Source organism: Anomaloglossus baeobatrachus, chromosome 3, assembly GCF_048569485.1.
Source record: "Anomaloglossus baeobatrachus isolate aAnoBae1 chromosome 3, aAnoBae1.hap1, whole genome shotgun sequence".
Taxonomy (NCBI): Eukaryota; Metazoa; Chordata; class Amphibia; order Anura; family Aromobatidae; genus Anomaloglossus; species Anomaloglossus baeobatrachus.
In genome coordinates, this window is record NC_134355.1 from 29004855 (window position 1) to 29029080 (window position 24226).

Here is a 24226-nt window from a genome sequence, read left to right on the forward strand (position 1 = left end):
TGTATGGAAGTATACGTGGGACACATTAATGAGCACCCGAGCGTTTTATTGCCCGCCGCCAATCACTAATTATCATCAACATCATGGAAAGTGTTTGCAGTGGATCCATTTATTGCACAGGTTAAGCAAGTTATAGGTGAACTACAATCAGATAATGCATCTGATGACATGCAATTCATTTTAACAAGTAAGGCGTTACAGTATGTGCCTTGAAGGCATTAGCTGATGGCAGTTCCTAAGAATCAAGCCTGATTATAAGGGAGAGTCCTAGCTTGTTGTGAAGACATATCAGTATTTGGATGAGGTATTGAGACAAGTTAATGGTTCAAATGTGTAATCTATATAAAAAGATGGAAAGATGGAGAGTGTTCAAATTCACCGTGGGATACAATCTTTACTCGAGTCGAGCACGTCGGACACTCGGACTGTCTCGATTCTAGTAATGAGTATAATGAACGTCAATGGGAAATTGGAACATTTCCGGAAGACCCCAGCAAGAGGGCGGCAGGGGGGAGGAAAATCGTTGAAAGGGGTAGAAAAAAATGCTCAAATGGAATGGGAACATAATAGGAAAGATGCCTGGGTGCTTCTCTAACTGAAAGGTCGCTGCTGCTGAAACGGTTGTCAGAGTGTGTCGCCCCTGAGTATATCAGGGTGCCACAGGGTACTGCAATTCTTACCAAGGATGCAGGGCCTACCCCCCATGGTTCCAGGTTCCCAGAAATCGGTGTCACTAACATCAGCACAAATCCCAATCACACCTCACATCACGACCTGTCAGACACACCAGTGGGTTGGATAAGCAGAAGAAGACCACCCAACTAGGGGTTAGGCAGACTGGTGGGAGGGAAGCTCTAGGAGTTGAGTGCAGGAGTTGAGTGAGAGCCCTCAAAGAATGAGGAGCTGGGAGAAGTAGCTCCTGGGGAGCTAGACCGAGGTTGGGTCACAGACGGTGGTCCTGGACCAGAGGAGTCGGTGACCGGTGGCAGTGACATTGGAAGGGTGCGACGGACATAGTCTAGGAGGACTGTCGGCATCAGAAATCCAAAAGGACTGACCGGTACCGAGCACGACAGGATACAGGACCCTAGGTCAAGAGCAGGTTCATCTGTCCTGATAATTAACCTGGGAGGGAGAGTCTCTTTATGAACTTCCCTAGGAGCTCAGAGATTGAAGGCGACAGCACACCGCGTGGGATAGGGCTTTACAGTAATGCGGCCCACTAAAATCCCAAGTGCCAGCCATCAGGAGCACAGCCACACTAAAAATATAGTGAGTGGGGTCCCAACATCTTCAAGCCAAGGGGCCACACAGAGAACAAACTTGTGCACGGAGGCGGCTCCGGATTACCCAGTGACACCGGTGGGAGTGGACACCTGGACGGGCTCCCCGTAGTGACTGTGAGGCACAGAGTCTTTGGTTTATCTTCAGTGTGAGTGTCTGCTTTATAATCCTTATCCAGCACCATGACTACCCACAGTGATTACCCTGGTTCCCTGCACCCTGCGCTCCCAAACATCTCCCCAAAAACCCCAGAGGCCAGGGCCTTCCCTACCTGCGGAGGGACTGACAACTTGCTGCTCCACACCATCTGCCCCGGTACTCCTTCCAGCAGCGGTGGTACTCCCATTACCGCAACCCACAGGTGGCGTCACGAACTTCTGCCCTGTAAATAATCCCCTTACAAGGATCGGAGTGAGTACCGAGCCCGGGTCCGGACCCCTCAAGCCACGACCACCCCGGATCCGCGCACCCCGTTCTGCGCCGGTGCGGCACGAGTATTAACCTGTGTGCAGACATTGCTATTTTGTTGCATTTTTTATGTATTTTTGTCAAGTTAATCCTAATCGGCAAAGTCAATGAGAATTGTGAAGTGTCATGCACACATTGCTTATTTGTGAATGGCGGATTTAGTACAGAATATAATACGCAGCATGTCATTTCTTTGGGTATGTGCACACATTGAATATTTAGATACACAAATTTCTTCATCATTTCTGCAACTCTTGGAAGGAAACATTCAGCTGCAAAATTATGTGTTTTGCCATGTCTTCAATGCATTTTCGCATGAGTTTTTCTAGCATTTTTGGACACCAATGAATGAAATGGCAATAATTCATTGGTATCCGAAAACGCTAGAAAAGCACAGGTGAAAAAGCCATGGAAAAATGCAAGAAAAACAAGGCAAAACACCCATTTTTTTCCACTGCATTTTTCGTGCAAATACATTTTTGCAACCAAATACTCAATGTGTGCCCATACACTACATACAGTTCAAAAGTTTGGGGTCACCCAGACAATTTTATCTTTTCCATGAAAAATCATACTTTTATTTACAAATGAGTTGCATACTGAATAGAAAATATCGTCCAGACAGTGACGAGGTGAGAAATAATGATTGTTTCTAGAAATAATAATTTTCTCCTTCGCACTTTCCTTTCGGCACAGAATGCTCCTTTGCAGCAATTCCAGCTTTGCAGACCTTTGGCATTCTAGCTGTTAATTTGCGGAGGTAATGTGGAGATATTTCGCCCCATGCTTACCTCCCCTCCCACAAGTTGGATTGGCTTGATGGGCACTTTTTGCACCATTCGGTCAAGCTGCTCCCACAACAGCTCAATAGGGTTGAGATCTGGTGACGGGGCCCCTCCATTACAGATAGATACCAGCTGCTGCCTCTTCCCTAAATACTGTAGTTCATGCATAATTTGGAGGTGTGCTTTGGGTCATTGTCCTGTTGTAGGATGAAATTGGCTCCAATCAAGCGCGGTCCACAGGGGATGGCATGGCGTTGCAAAATAGAGTGATAGCTTTCCTTATTCAAAATCCCTTTTATATTGTACAAATCTCCCACTTTACCAGCACCAAAGCAACCCCAGACCATCACATTACCTCCACCATGCTTGATAGATGGCATCAGGCACTCTTCCAGCATCTTTTCAGTAGTTCTGCGTCTCACAAATGTTCTTCTGTGTGATCCAAACACCTCAAACTTTGATTCGTCTGTCCATAACACTTTTTTCCAATCTTCCTCTGTCCAATATCTGTGTTCTTTTGCCCATATTAATCTTTTCCTTTTATTAGCCAGTCTCAGATATGGCTTTTTCTTTGCCACTCTGCCCTGAAGGCCGGCATCCTGGAGTCACCTCTTCACTTTAGACGTTGACACGGGCATTTTTCGGGTGCTATTTAATGAAGCTGCCAGTTGAGGACCTGTGAGGCGTCGATTTCTTAAACTAGAGACTCTAATGTACTTGTCTTGTTGCTCAGTTGTGCAGCGCGGCCTCCCACTTCTCTTTCTACTCTGGTTACAGCCTGTTTGTGCCTTCCTCTGATGGGAGTAGTACACACCGTTGTAGGAAATCTTTAGTTTCTTGGCAATTTCTCGCATGGAATATTCTTCATTTCTAAGAACAAGAATAGACTGTCGCGTTTCACATGAAAGTTCTCTTTTTCTGGCCATTTTGAGAGTTTATTGGAACCAACAAATGTAATGCTCCAGATTCTCAACTAGCTCAAAGGAAGGTCAGTTTTATAGCTTCTCTAATCAGCAAAACTGTTTTCAGCTGTGCTAACATACTTGCACAAGGGTTTTCAAGGGATTTCAAAACATCCATTAGCCTTCTAACACAGTTAACAAACACAATATACCATTAGAACACTGGAGTGATGGTTGTTGGAAATGGGCCTCTATACACCTATGTAGATATTGCATTAAAAAACAGACGTTTACAGCTAGAATAGTCATTTAGCACATTAGCAATGTATAGAGTATATTTCTGTTTAATGTTAGCTTTATTGAAAAAAATGTGCTTTCCTTTCAAAAATAAGGAAATATCTAAGTGACCCTAAACTTTTGAACTGTAGTGTACCCCTATAGTCCTTTTATGGGTATTCTGCTGCTGCAACTTGAAAACAAAAGTCCTTTTCAGGGCTACACATGGAAGGAAGATGGGATACATAAAGTGGCTGAAGAAAGATTAAGTTTGTAACATACAACATTGTTCTGCTGGAGGACCTCAAAGTGACCAATAATTTGGGCATCCAACTTGTAGGAGTGCATCTTTAGATGGATATATCTGGAAGAGTGTCATTTCTTGTCTGTAGGCTGAAACAAGGGTGGATCTAGGGGTCTTATATGCATGCTTTTTCATTCTTTCTGAAGACCTATCCGTAGCAGCCTTGGTATCCACTCAGATTTTGAAGAAACGCTTGGTGAGATCATCAGCCACAGGTATACCAGAGGTAGTAGCCACAGGAAAAGGACTATCAGACTGTTATTACACAGAATGGAGAATTTACAGAGGCCACACTTACATGATTTTAATAGTTAAACTCAGCCCAAGATAAAAGCTTAACACAATAGCTGTGGTGTGCATTGACAAAGTGCTGGAGGAAATTTTTCAAATTCTGGTTGACCCGCTCCACTAAACCTTTGGCCTGAGGATAGTAGGCTGAAGAGAAGTCCAGGGATACTTTCAGCAGCTTGCAGTTGGCCCTCCAGAATCTAAATGTGAACTGGACGCCTCTATCAGAAACTATGTTGAAGGCTAAATCACAAAGGCAGAAGATATGCTGAATGAAGTGCTCAATGAGTACAGGAGCAGAAGGAAGATCAGATAAGAGTGAAGTGGACCATTTTAGAGAACCGGTCCACTACTACACATATGACAGAACATACCGAGGACACCAGAAGGGTTCTGATAAAGTCTGTAGCGATGTGCTGCCAGGCATCAGAAGGCATAGTAAATGATAGTAAGTGACCTGATGGAAGCTGTTTTGGAGTTTTATTCTAGGTGCAAGATGGAGAAGCAGAAACAAAGTCCACAATATCTTTCCTTACTGATAGCCACCAGTATTGCCATAAGATGAGAAGAGCAGACTTCTTCTGCCCAGCATGGCCAGCCAACTTAGATGAATGACCCCACTCTAAAACTTACTTCCAGTTTGCTTCGGTGATAAACATCTTTGTAGGAGGAACCTGAGATGCGTTTACTGGAGCCACCATAAGCATCTTGGAAGGCTCAGTGTTGTGTTGAGGTTCCACCTCATGGTCGGTTGAAAAAAAGGAGCTTGAAGGGCAGGGGGTAGATTCTGCCAATCCAGTCAGAGGAGAACCCGGCAGTAGGCCTTTTGGGCAGTCATATGGCCTCTGTGGTGGAAACAACTTCTCATATTCTTCATTGGACCAATAGGTGGGTGACAGTCCAAAACGATTTGATGGAGTCGCTGGTGGTCAGGCAGGATGGACAGTAACGAGACATTTCTTGTGACAGTACTGACCCCAACGAAGCACTTCTCCAGACCTCTAGCGCAAGACAGGATCCTGCACCCTACATGCAATTTTGCGTATCATAAAATTGGAGATGTTCTGAGAACATATTGTTTAGTTTTAAAGGGTGATCCCATCTTATCATAAGTATTTCCTGTTTTTCCTAAAGTGGTCTACAGGAGAAAAAGGATCTTAAAAAAAATGTCTGGCCTGAACGGCATGTAGAAAGGACGCACAGTGTGTGGGATCCCACTAAGAGTCCTGAAATTCCATAGCCCCCGGCAGAGTTTGAGCCCCTGGAACCATTAACTTGCTCACCAAGCACTGATGAAACCGGCGTGACCTACTACAAGACATACCTTACTGTTCCACTTGGTAGGGGGCATGAGACAACACTCCTAAAGACCTAACAGTAGCAACAGATTGTTGGTGGGATGCAGATAATGTTTTTAAAATTGTCCCTGAATTTAATCAGAATCTCTCCTCTCCGTCTCCTCCTGAGTGTAAAATGGTTCTTTGGAATTCTATGTAGTCCTTGCAATGAGTGGATACACTGTACCAGGTAGGAGTGTGACTCATTTTAGAATTGACACAAAATGTGGTCAGATGCCTTCCTCTCCATCTTGGGCTCTATGTACAATCCCTCCTTGGAATTCTAGTTTTTTACAAAACTTGCCGGTTTCAGAGTCGGATTCTTTAATTTATTAAATTTATTTATCGTATTTTTCGCTTTATAAGATGCACCTGATTATAAGACGCACCCCCAAATTTGGTGAAGGAAAAGAGAATTTTTTTTTAATGTTAAATGGGGTCCATCTTATAATGAAAGTGTCCGTTTAACAAATCATATAGGGTATATGTCCCTCATAGCCCCCATCCTAAAATTAGCCCCCCTTAATCTGGATATGGCCCCCTTATATTGAATATAACCCCCTTGTGCTGGAACACATCCCCCAGTGATGCCACATGTCCCCCATTGATGACATACATCCCCGATTGCTGGCACATGTCCCCTATTTATGGCACATGTCCCCCTGTGCTGGCACGCGTCCCCTATTGCTGACAGCCTGGCACAAGTCTCCTATTGCTGGCACATGTCCCCTATAGCTGGTACACATCCCCTGCAGCTGGCACAGGTCTCCTATAGATGGCACACGTCTCCTACAGCTGGCACAGGTCTCTTATGGATGGCACACGTCTCCTACAGCTGGCCCAGGTCTCCTATAGATGGCACACCTCCCCTGTGTTTGATATGGCCCCCATGTGGGCTGCCCATGGCCACTATAGATGGCACTCCTCTCCTGTGCTAGGTATGGCCCCCATACTGCTGCCCATGGCCACTATAGATGGCACACCTCCCCTGTGTTAGATTTGGCCCCCATACTGCTGCCCATGGCCACTATAGATGGCACACCTCCCCTGTGTTAGATATGGCCCGCATACTGCTGCCCATGGCCACTATAGATGGCACACCTCCCCTGGGTTAGATATGGCCCCCATACTGCTGCCCATGGCCACTATAGATGGCACACCTCCCCTGTGTTAGATATGGCCCCCATACTGCTGCCCATAGTAAAATAAAACACTCTTTCCTTGCTTTCTCAGCGCTGTCCCTCCTCATGTCTCCCTCCGTGTGGTTGAGCTCCGGCCTCCTCCACTTCCTGGTTCTTGGTGCCGGTCATGTGATCGGCACAGCAGAGTGATATCATCTCTGCGTGCCTGATGACAGCGTCAGCAGAGACACCGGGAGATCAGCGCTGGAGTTAAGTGAAGCTTTTTTTATTTTACTATGGGCAGCAGTATGGGGGCAATATTTAACATCAAAGGGGGGCGCAGGCAGATATAATATGCGCCGCTGCCCCAGCCCATCACCACGGTGTGGTTTCAGCACCACGGTGATGGACAGCGGCAGTGCATATTATATGAGCAGGAGCAGGAGATCAAAGGCTCTCTCCCGCAGCTTCACCAGCCCCCAGCACCACTCCAGAGCTGCCCCCACCCCCCCTGGACCCTGCAGTATATATATATATATAAATATATATACACTCCCCCGTATATTAATTACACAATTAATTGTGCTATTTTTTTTGCCACTTGGCTTATACATAAATTTTGATTTTGGGCTTCCCCACACATATACATATATATATTAATTTCCTTACTATCTATATATATTTTTTTGTAGAAGAGACTAATATTTTTATACTCATATATGCCTATGTGTCTAATTCTATGTCCTCTGTCGTGCCACTTTGTGCTTTTGCACTTTTAATATTTTTATTCATTAATAAAACCTGAATTTTATCATAATAATTTGTGTATTGGCTGTATTCTTATAGGTTTATATGGTTTGGTTACAGCTTATCCATTCATTATATTTAGGGGTGTGTTGGTGCATTGTCACCACCAGACATTGCGTTTCCCCTATTATGTGACACATTTTTGGTAATCATTATTGTCTTTCTGTATTTCACAGATATTGTTGTCAATAAAATGGATTATAGGTCCAGAGAAACCTCTTGGACTGATCACCTTAGTAAGGTTTTTAATAATGAGTGTGATTTTACTAATTCTGGTGGATCTAACAATGTGGCCGATCTACAGAAGAATCTAAAAAACCTGATGCACAGAAGGACACGCCTATGGTGGAATGGTGGCTTTCTAAAAAACTATCTTGAAAAAAAGTTGATACCAAGGGGTCTCCGCATTCAGATTTTCCCTTCCTTTCCGATTTCTGATCCAAATTTTATCTCACAGTGGGAGGAGATATGTACTCATGCGTCCTTTAAATTTATTGAGCTTCTTATTGGGCTAAATAAGGAAAACCTTGGCGCTGTGGAAAAAACCATTGATGAACAAATTAATCTGCTGGTGGCCAGTGCCACTGCTACGCAGGTTAGCAACTTTAATCAACAGATGGAAGCAAACTTTGATACGTGGGAGAAGCAAATACAAGAGAACCAATCAAGGAAGCTGCTCAGAGATCTCCAGGACCATCAGAGTAACCGAGTGTACCGCTGGCATAAAAAAACAATAACACCGGGTGAGAGAGAAAGATCAGCTTCAATATCATCTGTATCTCCGAGTGCTCAATCAGATGGCTCAATACACCCCATGACCACTCGGTCTAATAATAATGGTGCCAAAAGGAAGTGGAACTATAAATCACAGGGAAATAGAAATAGGAACTGTGATTCAACTAATGATAATCTCAAGGTAATCAATCTCTCTAATCATGTTCTGTCTCCATCTGATAGCTCTGTCCTATCTAAGGGGTTAACTTTTTCCCCATGTAACAAGTTTGATCTCTTCACAGCGGTCAAGGACCTAAACATATTTGCTCGATCACTTACCTGCAAAAAATGGTTCTATAATACAGACATACATGAACAATTTCCAACTACCCAGGAAAGGACATCGATTCATATTTTGGAAAAACTTTCTGAGGAGCATGTCTCTGATTCTCTGGGTAAGATACCATCCTCTATCCGCCCCAGATCTACCAGATTCCCGCCCTTGTCAGTTTGCCCAACAGTTGACGTCTTTGTTAAATCTGTCTCTAAGGAACTTGAGAAAATTCCTACAGCTATACATAGAGACAATTTATCTAATGTTGAAAGACAGAGTCATAACAATTTAAAAAAACTGTCGGACGTACTGTTCAAACCGGCGGACAAGGGTGGGAATATAGTGATCTGGCCCCGCACTATGTATGAGACAGAGGCCTATAGACAGCTCAGGGACACTGCTTGTTATAAGAGATTAACATTTAATCCATTGTCTGCTTTCAAAAAATCTCTTGACTGTTTATTGGATGAAGCATATACGGAAGGAATTATCAACCAGAAACTAGTACAGGCTTTAACTGTGGTGGATCCTGTTATCCCCACATTATACTTTTTACCTAAAGTACATAAAAATTCAACAAATCCTCCCGGACGTCCTATCGTCTCGGGAATAGGTGGCTTAACGGACAATGTCTGTAAGTACATTGATAGCCAACTCAAGTCTCTGGTTGTAAATCTACGATCGTATTTACAAGATACCTCAGATTTCTTACGAAAAATTGATGGTCTGCATGTGGAGGAAAGGATGCTTCTAGTAACATGTGACGTGGAGGCATTATATACGAGTATCAGACATGAGGAGGGCATACATGCCACCTCAGTATTTCTGAGAATGAGCAATATGGACCCGCGGCAGGGCAACTTCATTCTTGATCTCCTGAGGTTCACATTACATCATAACTTTTTTACTTTTAATGGCTCCTTCTTCCTGCAGCTCCAGGGGACCGCAATGGGCGCGGCTTGCGCACCAACTTATGAAAATTTGTTCCTGGGGCTGTGGGAGAGGGAGCTTTTTTTCTGATGAATCTCAGGTGTCAATGGAGCGTGTCATATTCTGGACGCGCTTCATTGACGATATTTTTTTGATTTGGAGGGGCTCTGCCGCTGAACTAAAACGTTTTTTTGAATCTTTGAATACGAATCAACTCAATTTACGTTTGACTTACAAGTATGACATGACTATGATCGAATTCTTGGATGTCAAGATTAAACGTGATTCATTCAATTTTCTACAGACCGACATCCATCGTAAGGCAACATCAGTTAATTCTCTACTCCATGCCAAGTCATCCCATCCGTCCCAAATGTTTAATGGCATTCCTACGGGACAGTTTCTTCGTATAAAAAGAGTTTGCTCTACAGAAGATGATTTTGAATATCAAGCCTCCGATTTGAGACGGAGATTCCAAAACCGTGGATATAGCAACAAATCAATCAATACGGCCTATGTAAGAGCAAAGAACTCTAAGAGACATGACCTTCTTTACACGCCTCGGAAACATACAGAGACAGACCAGGTGAGATTTATTACCAGGTACCATTCACACTGGTTCACTATGAAAAAATGTCTTGAAAAATTCTGGCCAATCCTCCTAACAGATCCGATTATAAAACAATACATTAAATCATACCCCAGCATGACCGCGAGACGTAGTGGGAATTTAGGTGATCATCTGGTGTCTAGTTACTATCAACCAGCCCAGAAGAATTTTTTCCCTTCCATCCCGCCCCCGAAATGGGGTTGCAAACCATGTGGCAAATGTGTAGCCTGCCCGAATGTGGATACGGCGACCGAGTTTTTCGATTCTACAGGCACTAAGAAATATGTGATCACACACAATATTACTTGCTCAACAAAAGCAGTCACATATTATGCGACATGCCCATGCCCACTGATTTATGTGGGCCTGACAAGCCGGGAAATGAAAGTCCGCATCCGTGAGCATGTTCTGGACATTAAATTAGCACAGACTGAAACTGATCTGAACGTATTGAAATAAATACCCAGACATTTTAAGGAGCATCACAATTGTGATGCTTCTCTACTAAGGGTAATTGGTATCGATCATATCATCTCTGGAATCCGGGGGGGTAATATAATGCGGAGATTGGCTCAACAAGAGTGTAAATGGATTTGGACCCTGGATACCGTACACCCAAAAGGGTTGAATGATGTTTTGAGCTTTGCCCCCTTCCTTAATTCTTAATATAATGGTGTATATACCTTATGAGCTGATCCCTTCTGTGCATCAGTGTTTTTATCTGTATATTTACTGATATCCTCATTGAATTTTATATTGGTCACATTGTTTATATTTTATATTATATGTTTTTGTGGTGTCTGATGTGTTTATATATGATATATTAATTCTATTTTATCATATCTTCTAGTCTTACCTTTGACGGTTTGCTTATCTGATGTTGACTCTAATTTGGCCTTTTCCATCTGAACTGATGTAATCCTAAGGATGAGATGATAATGGGAAAAGTGAAGAATACGGGAAATTATGAAGAGGATTCACATTACTCACATTTAATATATTATATTTTTTATGTTTATGTATATATATATGTATGTATGTATATGTGTATGTGTGTATATATATATATATATATATATATATATGTGCATGTCTCTTTATAGATATGCAAGGTATACATGCACAGTTTATGCACTTGATAGGTGTATGTTTGTATAAACATTCTATTTACGTTTCACTGATCACTTTATTATTATTTTTTACACATATGCATTTTGTATATATATATTTTTTGCATACACCTTTATAATTGCACTTTCATATATACAACTCACGTATTCACCTTCATTCATGTCCTTCTTCTTATTCATCTACAGTTCTTGCCCCCGTTTCCTATTCTCACCTATCATATGGATCTCCACTGGGATGTGCGCGTGCGCTGGCCTGCTCGGCGCGCGTCATCGTGGGGGCGTCTCTAGTCCCGTGTTTGGACCCGGTCATGTGATCGCCATGTGGTTATCACGTGGTTCTCGGCCGCTCGCGTCATCGGCTCCGCCTCCCGGGTGACGTCCTTCATGATTGCGCGCTACGTGCCCGTCCTGTCTGCATGCGCCCGATAATTATATCCCGCACTCAAACACCGATTGGTGGATGTCAGTATATATGGGCCCCCCTCCTGCCGTCCGACACCACACCTCCCTGACGAAGGCCACGTGCCGAAACACGTGTTGGTTTGGCGTCGGCACGGCAGCAGGACATGACCGCAGGTAACCCCTTCTAACCATCTCCTTGTCATTTGACTTTATGCGCCGATATTCACGGCTTTCTACCTCCACTATACTTGGTATATGTTCATGATTGGATATTATGTTTAGGATAGCCCTACCTCATAGCACTTGTACAAGCGTCTGATTATGGAAATTCCACTTGGATTTACTATTCACATATTTCTCTGATAAGTGTATATATATCTCTTTACATGTTTTTGCACTAGCTTTGCACTTTATTCACTGTGCAATAGCCTCTTTTTTTCTATATATTTATACCCTTTATACACTTTATATAATATTATATATATTTTTTTTATATTTTCCATATTATTATCACCTCTTTTACAATTAATTGTGCTATTTTTTTGCCACTTGGCTTATACATAAATTTTGATTTTGGGCTTCCCCACACATATACATATAGATATAAATTTCCTTACCATCTATATATATTTTTTTGTAGGAGAGACTAATATTTTTATACTCATATATGCCTATGTGTCTAATTCTTTGTCCTCTGTCGTGCCACTTTGTGCTTTTGCACTTTTAATATTTGTATTCATTAATAAAACCTGAATTTTATCATAATTATTTGTGTATTGGCTGTATTCTTATAGGTTTATATGGTTTGGTTACAGCTTATCCATTCATTATATTTAGGGGTGTGTTGGTGCATTGTCACCACCAGACATTGCGTTTCCCCTATTATGTGACACATTTTTGGTAATCATATTTGTAGCCTGTGCCAATTGTTGAAAGTTTCTTGCAGGCTGATCCAACTTCAGAGGCAATGCCTCAAGACAAGGAAATGTGGCTCAGTAATGTGTGGTGGCCTCCACGTGCCTGTATGACCTCTCTGCAATGCCTGGGCATGCTCCTAATGAGGCGGCGGATGTTCTCCTGAGGGATCTTCTCCCAGACCTGGTTTGAAGCATCAGTCAACTCCTGGACAGTCTGTGGTGCAATGTGGTATTTCTGGATGGCACAAGATCCGATGTCCCGGATGTGCTTGGTTAGATTTGGATCTGGGGAGAAGGCAGGTCAGTCCATAGCATTAATGTCTTCATCATGCAGGAATTGCTGACACAATTGAGCCATACGAGGCCTAGCATTGTCGTAAATCAGAAGAAACCCAGGGTCCACCGCACCCGCATATGGTCTCACATTGTTGCCTAAGGCTCTCATCCCAGTATCTAATGACAGTCAAGGTACCTCTGGCTAGCACATGGAGGGCTAGGCTGACCTCCAAAGAAATGTCTCCTCACACCATTTACAGACCCACTGCCAAACCAGTCCTGCTTTTGGTTTGCTTCCCTCCTACAGCCCCTTCCACACCTCTTGGTGTACTGGCCTGTGGCCTGTCTCCTGGTATCTGCTCCATGCTCTGGGCACTGTGCTGACAGACACAGCTAGACTGCAGAGACAAAAACAAAGAACCATTGCATCCAAATAAAGGCCCGTCCTAATGAAATAAAGACAGACACCATTTTGTTGGCAGATATCGGTCACAGCTTTACTGATATATTATTATTTTACAAACTTTTCCAAACTCATTAAAACTTGTAAAACATATTTTATAAACTTTTTTCAAACTCTTTAGAACTTGTAAAACATAACTTGACTCCAGGTGAGAAGGGACACTCTACCACAGGACCAAGGACTTCCGCTCTCTCACCAGAATGCTGTTGACACATGCTGCTGTGACTTCACTGTACAAACATTTAGAAACTGTTACCAAAAAAGAAAAACAAGTAAAAAACAAGCATTAACAATAGGGAGGGAGGGAGGCAGAGCTGCTCCGGATCCTGGGATACCAGGGGAAGAGGCCGGACACCAGCCCAGACCCCAATATATAGGTAGAAATTACACCCTATAGGTGGGATTGGGAAATCGGGAGGGGCCAGGACGGTGTCCCCTCCCAAACAAAGGAAGAGCAGGGCCTGGACGGGAGAGGGGGCTGGACAAAAACAGCATTGGAGGTTAACCCCTTGCTGCGCAGTCTGGGGCGGTTTCATTATGCACTACACTGCCCACCAACCTTCTTGCTATAGTTTGCACTGATTTCCATCCTGGATGAGCTGAACTACCTGAGCAACCTCTGTGGGCTGTAGACACCACTTCATAATGCCTCTAAGGGTGACAAAATGCAAAAGTGACCAAAACAACATCCAAAAAGTATGAGAACAGAGAGATGATCTGTGGTCACCACTTGCAGAACCGCTCCTTTATAAGGGTGTCTTGCTAGTTGCTGATCATTTCTACCTGTTGCTGGTTTAATTTGCACCACAACAGGTTTTATTGAAAATTCTTGCACAATAATGTACATAAATCTGGAAATCTAGCTCTATAGAATCCTGCTGACATCAGATAACATTTTTAACAAGACAGGTTCTTTTTAAGCTTCGTTTTTCCTGAGAAGTCGCTGCATTGAAATTAATCTCAGGTTGTCAGCTGTTTAGAATTGTCCTAAAGGCTTATTTACTTTACTGCTTTATCCCTGTCAGTCATATGTTCATGTCACACACCTGAGATGTTATGTCATTCGTATCCTCAGGGTTTTCTTTTGTATAGGACGGTGTATAAATACCTCTGTGTTCAGTCCCTGTAGTCATCCTCTGCAGTACACACAGCTTTACATCATGTCCGGAGTTGCCTCTAAGGCTGCGGGTCTTGGCTCCTTCAATAACCCAATACAATTTGCGGGTCAGGACTATGAGAAGCTGAAGGCACAGTGCCTGGCATCTAAAACAGACTTTGTAGATCCACAATTTAAACCTGATCAGTCGTCGCTAGGAAAAGAAACGGACGGGCTGGGTCCAGATTCTGGAAAAATAGTGGGAGTAGATGGAAAGTGGAAGAGACCCAAGGTAAGAATCTGTTCCATAATAATATGTATGAATATTCATTTATAGTGATATATTATTATATTGATATTAATATTTGTTTAAAAAGGATGGCATGAAGAATAATGTTTAGTGATGAGCAATCCCCGGGAATGTCGGGTTGGCCAAACCTGCACAGACCGAAAAAATAACCAGGTTCGGAAGCCGAACTTGACACCGAACAACAAACACAATATAACTCAATGGAGAGCCTGAAGGTCGGGGCTGTAAATTGATTATAGTAAGGGCTATCGAGCAGCAAAAGCAACTTAAATGGGGGTAAGAGCAGGACAATTGCCCTGCTAACAAATGTGGATAGGTAAATGACTTATAGGGCTTCTGTCACCACAGCAATTATGGTTACATAGCAAGTAAATGAAAAAACTAAAAATTTTAGCAGTGACCCCATAGAGGTGGATTTCAGAGATTATCCATAGACCACCAATATAGAAAGGTCCTTACACAGCCTGTATTCCCACTTCACAATGTCTGGCGTCTAAGACTATTTCAATATGAACAATTTATTGCTGGGATGGAGAGGCAGAGACCCACGGAAAGAGTCTGATAAATAATAATGTATATGAATATTTGTTTATAGAAGTATATTATTATTATTATTATTATTATTATTAATAATAATAATAACACATTATAATAATGATAATAATAATGATAATAATAATATTTTTTAAAAATGATATAATAATAATAGTAGTAATAATAATAGTAATAATAATAAATATAATAATAATTTATTATATTTAAATTAATATTATTTTTTTATAAAAGATGACAGGAACAAAAGTCTTATACAATGCAAATTGTGTCTCCAGTAAAGGAGACAAACTCTAGCGCAGCGCCACCTATTGGAAGTAGCGATCCTAAAAGTCACAAGTGGATTTTTAACAATCCTTTGCAATATGACTGAGGATATATGCCAGATCAGAATCCCAATTTGCAAACACGATGTTTCGGGGTGCTTGCCCCTCGTCAGTGCAAAGTATGGGGTACAATGCAATAATTCTCGGGTACTTTCACATGACTTTACTAAAGCTGTTTCAGTTTCAGATTAGGTTCCTGGTCAGGGCTTTTCTAGTTGCAATATGTTATAAAGCACGAAAAGAGCTGAGAAGATCAATATATAATTTTTTGGTCAAAATTCAGTATAAGTGGTATTGTCCTATTAGTCTCCTGGGTTGTCTCGCCCACTGGACTCATTGTAAGGAGCAAGGACTGATATCAATAATTCACATCCTATTCTGAGACCTTTCAGAGAAAACTATATAGTCACATTCTCAGCTCTTTGTACTATATAACAGGCTGCTCACAGATAGGCACCATATTAAATATGAGAGAGCCTCTGTGGTGAGATGGGATTTTTTTCAACAATTCTTCAACTATAGCCTTCTGGTGATGCACGATTTTAGCAGCTTTCTAAAATATAGGAAGGAGAGATGGAAAGTTCTCCTTGTAGCATGGGTCGAGAAGGGTGCACAAAGAGTAATCGTCGTTGGCCAAAATGCGTATATCACGAGAATCATAGAAAAGGCAACGGGACGTAAAGTCTGAATGTGTGCCAGACTCCCCACAGACAAGATGTTACTGCCCTCACCAGAGGGGTGACTATCCATCTCCTGCGCCTCCTCTTCAGGCCATCCATGCTGAACAGATGGGATGAAGCTGGTCTGGATAGTACATTCTGTAGCACCGGCAACCATCTCCTGCTTTTCCTCTTCATCCTCAGCCTCCTCCTTCTCATTATTACCCTATCTGTGCTGGGAAAATGAAAAAAGGCTGGGTAATATCACCCTGTGTATTTTCATCCTCCATCTCCACCTTTTCTGCATGCTAAGCTTCCTCTTTTAATGTGAGCAGTAAGCTCTTCAGTAGACACAGAAGTGCTCACCAACTTGGTTGATTGCTCAATGTTTTGAAGAACTGCTCTGATGTTAGATATCTCAACACAGAAACCAGCCAGATATCCCTCCGGGAAGGGCCCAGCCAAGGGATGACTTTTTTTAGGAGACCACCATAACCACCATATTAAGTGGCCCTTTTAGTCAATATCCAACTTTTTGACAAGTTTAAAGATATGACAAGGGAAATACCAAGGCCAGGTATCCATCCACAGACAGCTGTTTCGGGGTATTGCCCCTCATCAGTGTGGAGTAGGATTCTGGCTGGGTGGGAGCAATGCCTAGTAGACCAACAAAACAAAACAATCACTGATCTCGGGGAGACCAGCCAGAGAAAACACTGCCGGCAGCCAGCGAGGGCGCTCAAGACAGTGAAATCCTAGGTATATTGTCCCCAGGGAAATATGCAAATCAAAAAGGTCCGACAAGGGACAATGTTTTGTTGGTCTACTAGGCATTGCTCCCACCCAGCCAGAATCCTACTCCACACTGATGAGGGGCAATACCCCGAAACAGCTGTCTGTGGATGGATACCTGGCCTTGGTATTTCCCTTGTCATATCTTTAAACTTGTCAAAAAGTTGGATATTGACTAAAAGGGCCACTTAATATGGTGGTTATGGTGGTCTCCTAAAAAGAGTCACCCCTTGGCTGGGCCCTTCCCGGAGGGATATCTGGCTGGTTTCTGTGTTGAGACTCCTAACAGAGGCTCCACGGACCTTTTTGATTTGCATATTTCCCAGGGGGCAATGTACCTAGGATTTCACTGTCTTGAGCGCCCTCGCTGGCTGCTGGCAGTGTTTTCTCTGGCTGGTCTCACCGAGATCAGTGATTGTTTTGTTCTGATGTTAGATATGTATGGATACGCATCGGTTATTATGTGCGGAGGCTGACCAGAATATCAATGAGCATGTTGGAGCTGGTATTCAACTATAAAAATACATAGAATCATAGAATGGTAGAGTTGGAAGGGACCTCAAGGGCCATCGGGTTCAACCCCCTGCGAGTGCAGACTTTCCTAAATCATCCCAGCTATATGCTTATCCGGTTTCCACTTGAAGAGTTCCATTATAGAATTATAAACTGGTAGAATGGTAGAGTTGGAAGAGACCTCAATAATACAATACAGCTGCACTTTAAAGTACTAACATTGAATAAGGAAACTATTGTATTACTGCTTCGGGAATATTTTAAAAAACAAAACACAGATACGGGTGCATCTCAATAAATTTGAATATTATCAAAAAGTTAAGTTATTTCAGTAATTCAATGCAAAAAGGGAAATGCACATTTTATATAGAGTCAGTACACACAGAGGGATCTATTTCTATATGTTATATAGAGTCATTACACACAGAGTGATCTATTCCTATATATTATATAGAGTTATTACACGCAGAGGGATCTATCTCTATATATTATATAGAGTCATTACACACAGAGGGATCTATTTATATATATTATATATAGAGTCATTACACACAGAGGGATCTATTTATATATATTATATATAGAGTCATTACACACAGAGGGATCTATTTATATATATATATATATATAGAGTCATTACACACAGGGGGATCTATTTCAAGTGTTTATTTCTGTTAATGTTGAAGATTATGGTTTACAGCCAATGAAAACCCAAAAGTCATTATCTCAGAAAATTAAAATAATTACCACAAAATACCTGCAAAGGCTTCCAAAGCATTTAAAATGGTCCCTTAGTTTGGTTCAGTAGGCTACACAATCATGGGGAAGACTGCTGACTTGACAGATGTCCAGAAAGCAGTCATTGACACACTCCACATGGAGGTTAAGGCACAAAAGGTCATTGCTAAAGAAGTTGGCTGTTCACCGAGTGCTGTATCCAAGCATATCAATGAAAAGTTGAGTGGATGAAAAAAGTATGGTAGAAAAAGGTGCACAAGCAACCGGGATAAGCACAGCCTTGATAGGATTGTTAAGAAAAGGCCATTCAAAAATTTGTTGGAGATTCACAAGAAATGAACTGCTGCTGGAGTCAGTGCTTCAAGAGCCACCACACACAGACGTATTTGTGATGCCCTGGTGCCAGGTGGTCACACACAAGTAGGCCCCCACATAACACCATCCCTCACAGGGTTACACCGAGCCGACAAAACCCTAGTCACCTCCCCAAGGGTAGGAAAGGCACACCAGTGGGAGGGACCAGGCGTAAGGGAAACACCCACCAAGGGGTCTAGAGGATCCAGGGGCGGGAAAAGTGCAGTTCAAGTTGAAAGTGGAGTTAAAAGGTGACAGTTGAAGTTCAGAGTTGGAGTGGAAGCCAGAGAGGAAAGGCGTCGGGGTTGGAGCCCTGGCGTACTGGCTAGGTGGCAGATGGTGGTCTGTGTCTGACAGGAGATGGGAAGACGGCTACCGGAGATCCGAGGTGGACCGGGAAAGGAGCCCACCGGTACCGACACAGGAGAACCGACCTGGAAACCGTGCACAGAGGGGGTACCTGGACCCTGAAGCAAGAACCGGAACCACTGGTTTTGTTAATTAACCAGTTGAGGACAGGATTACAGGTCCTGTCCTACCCAAAGTCCCAAAAGCAGACCAGCAGACCACCGCGGGTGATATGGCATCCGCCAGGCCCCTTTAGATCCCAAGGGTCAGCGTCTGCGGGCAAGGCTTCCACCCGTAGTTTTGGGAGCGGACTCTCGTGTTCCATACCGTGAAGTCCAAAGAGAACTAAACCGTGCAGAGGAAAGTGACACAGAACATCACCCCGGGTGAGGGACCAGAATACACCCAGCCACGGTGGCCGGCCACTGGCACCTTGGTTTACCACTGGACTTGTGTGATTTCTTTGATTGTGAGTGCACTAACATCGCCCGGTCCGACCGGGCACGCCGGCACCGCTGCCACCATCCTCAGCACAGGGACACTGGGCCCCGGGGCATCCATCCCTACCCATGGAGGGTTAAAACAACTAGCTGCTATCCCAATGCCCCAGGTGCTCCCAATTAGCAGCGGTGGTACCCCATCTTACCATACACCGTGGATGGCATCACAGACTGTATAGAAAATCCCACATACAACCAACCCCCGTTTTTATTCGAAGTGTCCGCGAGACCCCTGGGTTCGGAGGCCCCTCGAGCCATACCGCAGATACGGATCCAAGCATGGGGGAGCGTGGTGTGGGGGCGGCACATATCCTGGACATGGGCTACAAGTGTCACATTCCTTGTATCAAGCCAATCATGACCAATAGACAACGCTAGAAGTGTCTTACCTGGGCCAAGGAGAAAAAGAACTGGACTGCTGCTCAGTGTCCAAGGTGATGTTTTCAGATAAAAATAAATTTTGCATTTCATTTAGAAATCGCGGTCCCAGAGTCTGGAGGAAGAGTGGAGAGGCCACAATACAAGCTGCTGGATGTCTAGTGTGAAGTCTCCACAATCAGTGATGGTTTGGAGCCATGTCATCTGCTGGTGTTGGTCCACAGTGTTTTATCAAGACCATAGTCAGCGCAGCCGTCTATCAGGAAATTTTAGAGCACTTCATGCTTCCCTCTGCCGACAAGCTTTTTGGAGATGGAAATTTAATTTTCCAGCAGGACTTGGCCCCTGTCCACACTGCAAAAAATACCAATACCTGGTTTACTAACCACAGTATCACTGTGCTTGATTGGCCAGCAAAGTCGCCTGACCAAAACCCCATAGAGAATCTATGATAGACACCAGAGCCAACAATGCAGACGAGCTGAAGGTGGCTATCAAAGCAACAGGGGCTTCCATAACACCTCAGCAGTGATTCAGAAATCAATATTTTGTGGAATAACCATGATTTTTAATCACAGCTATCATGTGTCTTGGCTGCTTTCCACCAGTCTGTCACACTGCTTTTGGGTGACCTTATGCTACTCCTGGTGCAAAGATGTAAGCAGTTCTTCTTTGTTTGATGGCTTGTGACTATCCATCTTCCTCTTGATTACATTCCAGAGGTTTTCAATGGGGTTCCAGCAGAACAGAGAACAAGTCTGACACATAGTGAATGACTAGAGATGATGGTGCAGGAATATCTCAAGCTCAATGTCAATGCCATCAGGGATGGGTCGGAACCTTTTGCATTTTGGTCTTCAAAAATGGAAAAGTGACCTAAGCTCACCAGTCACGCCTTGGAGGTTTTGTCATGCTCGGCAGCCAGCATTCTCTCAGAATGTGTCTTTAATGCTGCTGATGGTGTCCTGACAGATAAGCACATCCAGCTGTCCCCTGAAAATGTAAACTGCCTAACTTTCATCAAGATAAACAAGTCTTGGATCTCTAATGACTTTTCCACCCCAGTTGCAGCCTGTGCAGAACAGGCAATGCTGTACTTTTCAGTGTGTTTCGTTGATATTGCACTATTGCTTCTGTTGCTACTGCTGCTGATGTTAATAACAAATGCATTGGTGGTGCAACAATCAAGTGGTGTGTCTGTGGCGCCCCTGTGGTTTCAGGCACCACAGGGTACTGCGCCTCAGTCGAGGTGCAGTATTCATCCTGGGTAAGGAGGAGGTTATTCACAGGTGTTTATCACAATTCATTAAACACACAGCTTAGTTGCCAGCCACTGGGACTGGGGTAGGGTAGGTGAAGAAGGTGGCCATCACAAGGAATGGGACCTCCTGACCACTAGTTCAGCCTCCCAGGAGGCGGGGCAGCACTGGGAAAGTAGGAGCAACATTACACTTATGCAATAAATCAAAAGAGGGCCACTTAATAATTAAAATGGCAACAACTCTAACAATGAATGAAACCAAGAAAAAAGAGTCTTTCATTTTGCCAAATAGCAACAATACCCACACAAGCCATATCATGAAAATATAAATATTTTATTATAAATGCTGTAGGGGAATCGATTGTAGGCATACATAAATAATTACAGGACCAAGGGAATAGTGCTGGAGGGGAAAACCCCACGTGTCCCAGGCATTCATTCAGGAGAACCAGTCTCTACTGAGGAACGACAGACATACCAAAAGGTATTTTCATGATATGGCTTGTGTGGGTATTGTTGCTATTTGGCAAAATGAAAGACTCTTTTTTCTTGGTTTCATTACACTTATGCAGTCTAGTCGGAACCTCGGTCCAGGCAACAGGAGACAATAGGAGCACAGCAAGGGACCCGAGGCCAGGAGCTGGAGGCTCGGACCGGGTTCTTAGGAAGAAAGGGGATCCCAGGGTTTGCGGTGAGTGCAGCGAGCACCCTCTGCCTGTTCCATGACCCAGGACCTGGGAGGACCTGGGGTGGAGGGAATACCAGAGAAAGGACAGAAAGAACACCGGCTGTGACCTCCGAACTACCTGTGAACGGCTGGAGCCGATAGCAGCAGACCCTGGCACTACAAAGGAGGAGACAGCTCTGTGAGTAAAGACTCTAACCGCAGCCACTGTGTCGTCCCATTGCCGTCACCCTCGCCCCCACGCTCCGGCGCCATCGGCTACTACTGCACCCATCATAACGCCCTGGGGCCAAACTCTACCTGTGGAGAGCTACATCAACTTTGCTGCGCCACACCATCAGCCCCAGAGACCAACCTCCCGCAGTGGCGGCTAATACCTGGCCGCATACCACAGGTGGCATCACGAACAACTACTACTCCCATCATCCCCATCCCCATCTTTATTGACCCCGACAGGGTCACGAAACCGGGCTAGGCCGCTATGACATCCCTAACCTACACGGACCTGGTGACGAGTAACCCCCAAGACCCTGTGGGCGCGTCATGTCCACCGCTATTACTTTTACACCTTGTCTTTTTGTTCTGTATGAAGCACCTATTATTCCTCCTCCTTTTGCATCCTCCTGAGTGACGACAAGCCTATTTTTTTTTTTTTAAATGGAGACTCTTATCTGTGTCACCTTGTTGTGTGTTGCCTGTAGTGACAGGGGTCTCAGAGAACAAGGCCTACACTCATCACCTCTTTATTTGAATGCTGTAAATGCTGGGCCAGTCCCTCTGTGGTGCAAGGCCCATGCCACACTACTATCAAAAGACTCTATGGGTACTCTGGGCAATTGATTAAATTGTCCTGGTGTTCGCCCTGAATTTTTTTTAAATATTGAGATTCTTAGTTGGGTCTCCAAGTTGTGTTTTGTCTGTAGTGGCAGAGGTCTCAGGGCAAGATGCCTACACCTGTCACTCATCCATCTACTTCTTCATTTAAAAAATGAAAATGCTGCACCAAACCCTGTGTGTTGCATGGCTCATGCCACACTGCTGTCAAAAGACTCTATGGGTACTCTGGGGCAATTCATGAAACTGTCATGCTGTCTGCTCTGCAATTTTGGAAATATGGAGACTCCTAGTTGCGTCTCCAAGTTGTGTGCTGTCTCTAGTGGCAGGCATCTCAGAGCAAGTAGCCTACACCTGTCACTCATCCACCTACCCCTTTATTTGAAAAATGAAAATGTTGGGCTTCACCCTGTGTGGTGCATGGCCCATGGCTGACTGCTGTTCAAAGACACTATGGGTAATTGATGTCACTGTCCTGGTGTCTGCCCATAATTTTTTGGAACTGTGGAGACTCCAAGATAGGTCTGCAAGTTTTGTCGTGTCTCTAGTGGCATAGATCTCAGAGCAGCCGGCCCACTCATGTCACTCATTCACCCCTTGATTTGAAAGCTGTAAATACTGGGCCAGACCCTGTGTGGTCAAGAACCATGTCTGGGTCTCCAAGTTTTGTCATGTCTGTAGTGGCAGGGATCTCAGAGCAAAAGGACTACTGCTGTCACTCATCCATCCAGCCACCTCTTGATTTTAAAGCTGTAAATGCTGGGCAAGACCCTGTGTGGTGTAAGTCCCATGGCTGACTGCTGTCCAAAGACACTAACGATACTGTGGGGAAATTGATGCCACTGTCCTGCTGTCTGTCCATATTTTTTTTTTTCAAATCTGGAGACTCCAAGATGGGTCTCTAAGGGGTATTTTGCACGCTGCGACAAATTGTTACCGACGCTGCAGCGATAGTCCCCGTCGCAGGTATATTATCTTGTGATGGCTGGCATAGCGAACATTATCGCGACGCCAGCTTCACATGCACTCACCTGTCCTGCGACACTGCTCTGGCCGGCAAACCGCCTCCTTATTAAGGGGGCGGGTCGTGCGGCGTCATAGCGATGTCACACGGCAGGCGGCCAATAGAAGCGGAGGGGCGGAGATGAGCGGGACGTAAACATCCCGCCCACCTCCTTCCTTCCGCATAGCCGGCCGGGACACAGGTAGGAGATGTTCCTCGCTCCTGCGACTTCATATACAGCGATGTATGCTGCCGCAGGAATGAGGAACAACATCGTACCTGTCGCTGCAGCGGCATTATGGAAATGTCGGACCCTACACCGATGATACGATAACGACGCTTTTGCGCTCGTTAATCTATCAAAAAGGATTCACATACTGCGATGTCGACAGTGATGACGGATGTGCGTCACTTTCGATTTGACCCTATCGACATCGCACGTGCGATGTCGCAACGTGCAAAGTACCCCTAAGTTGTGTCATGTCTTCAGTGGCAGGGATCTCAGAGCAACAAGCCTACTCCTGTCACT

General features: G+C 44.1%; 1 protein-coding gene across 1 annotated transcript in view; it reads left to right on the top strand.

The window, feature by feature from the left end:
- Positions 1–14475: 14475 nt before the first annotated feature.
- The window catches only part of LOC142294903 (calpain-2 catalytic subunit-like), a 62709-nt gene continuing 52958 nt past the window's right edge, over positions 14476–24226 (top strand). Inside the window, exon 1 of the mRNA XM_075337967.1 lies at positions 14476–14736. Coding sequence (XP_075194082.1) covers positions 14509–14736 — 228 coding nt within the window. The 5' untranslated portion in view covers positions 14476–14508. The remainder of the gene's footprint in view (positions 14737–24226) is intronic.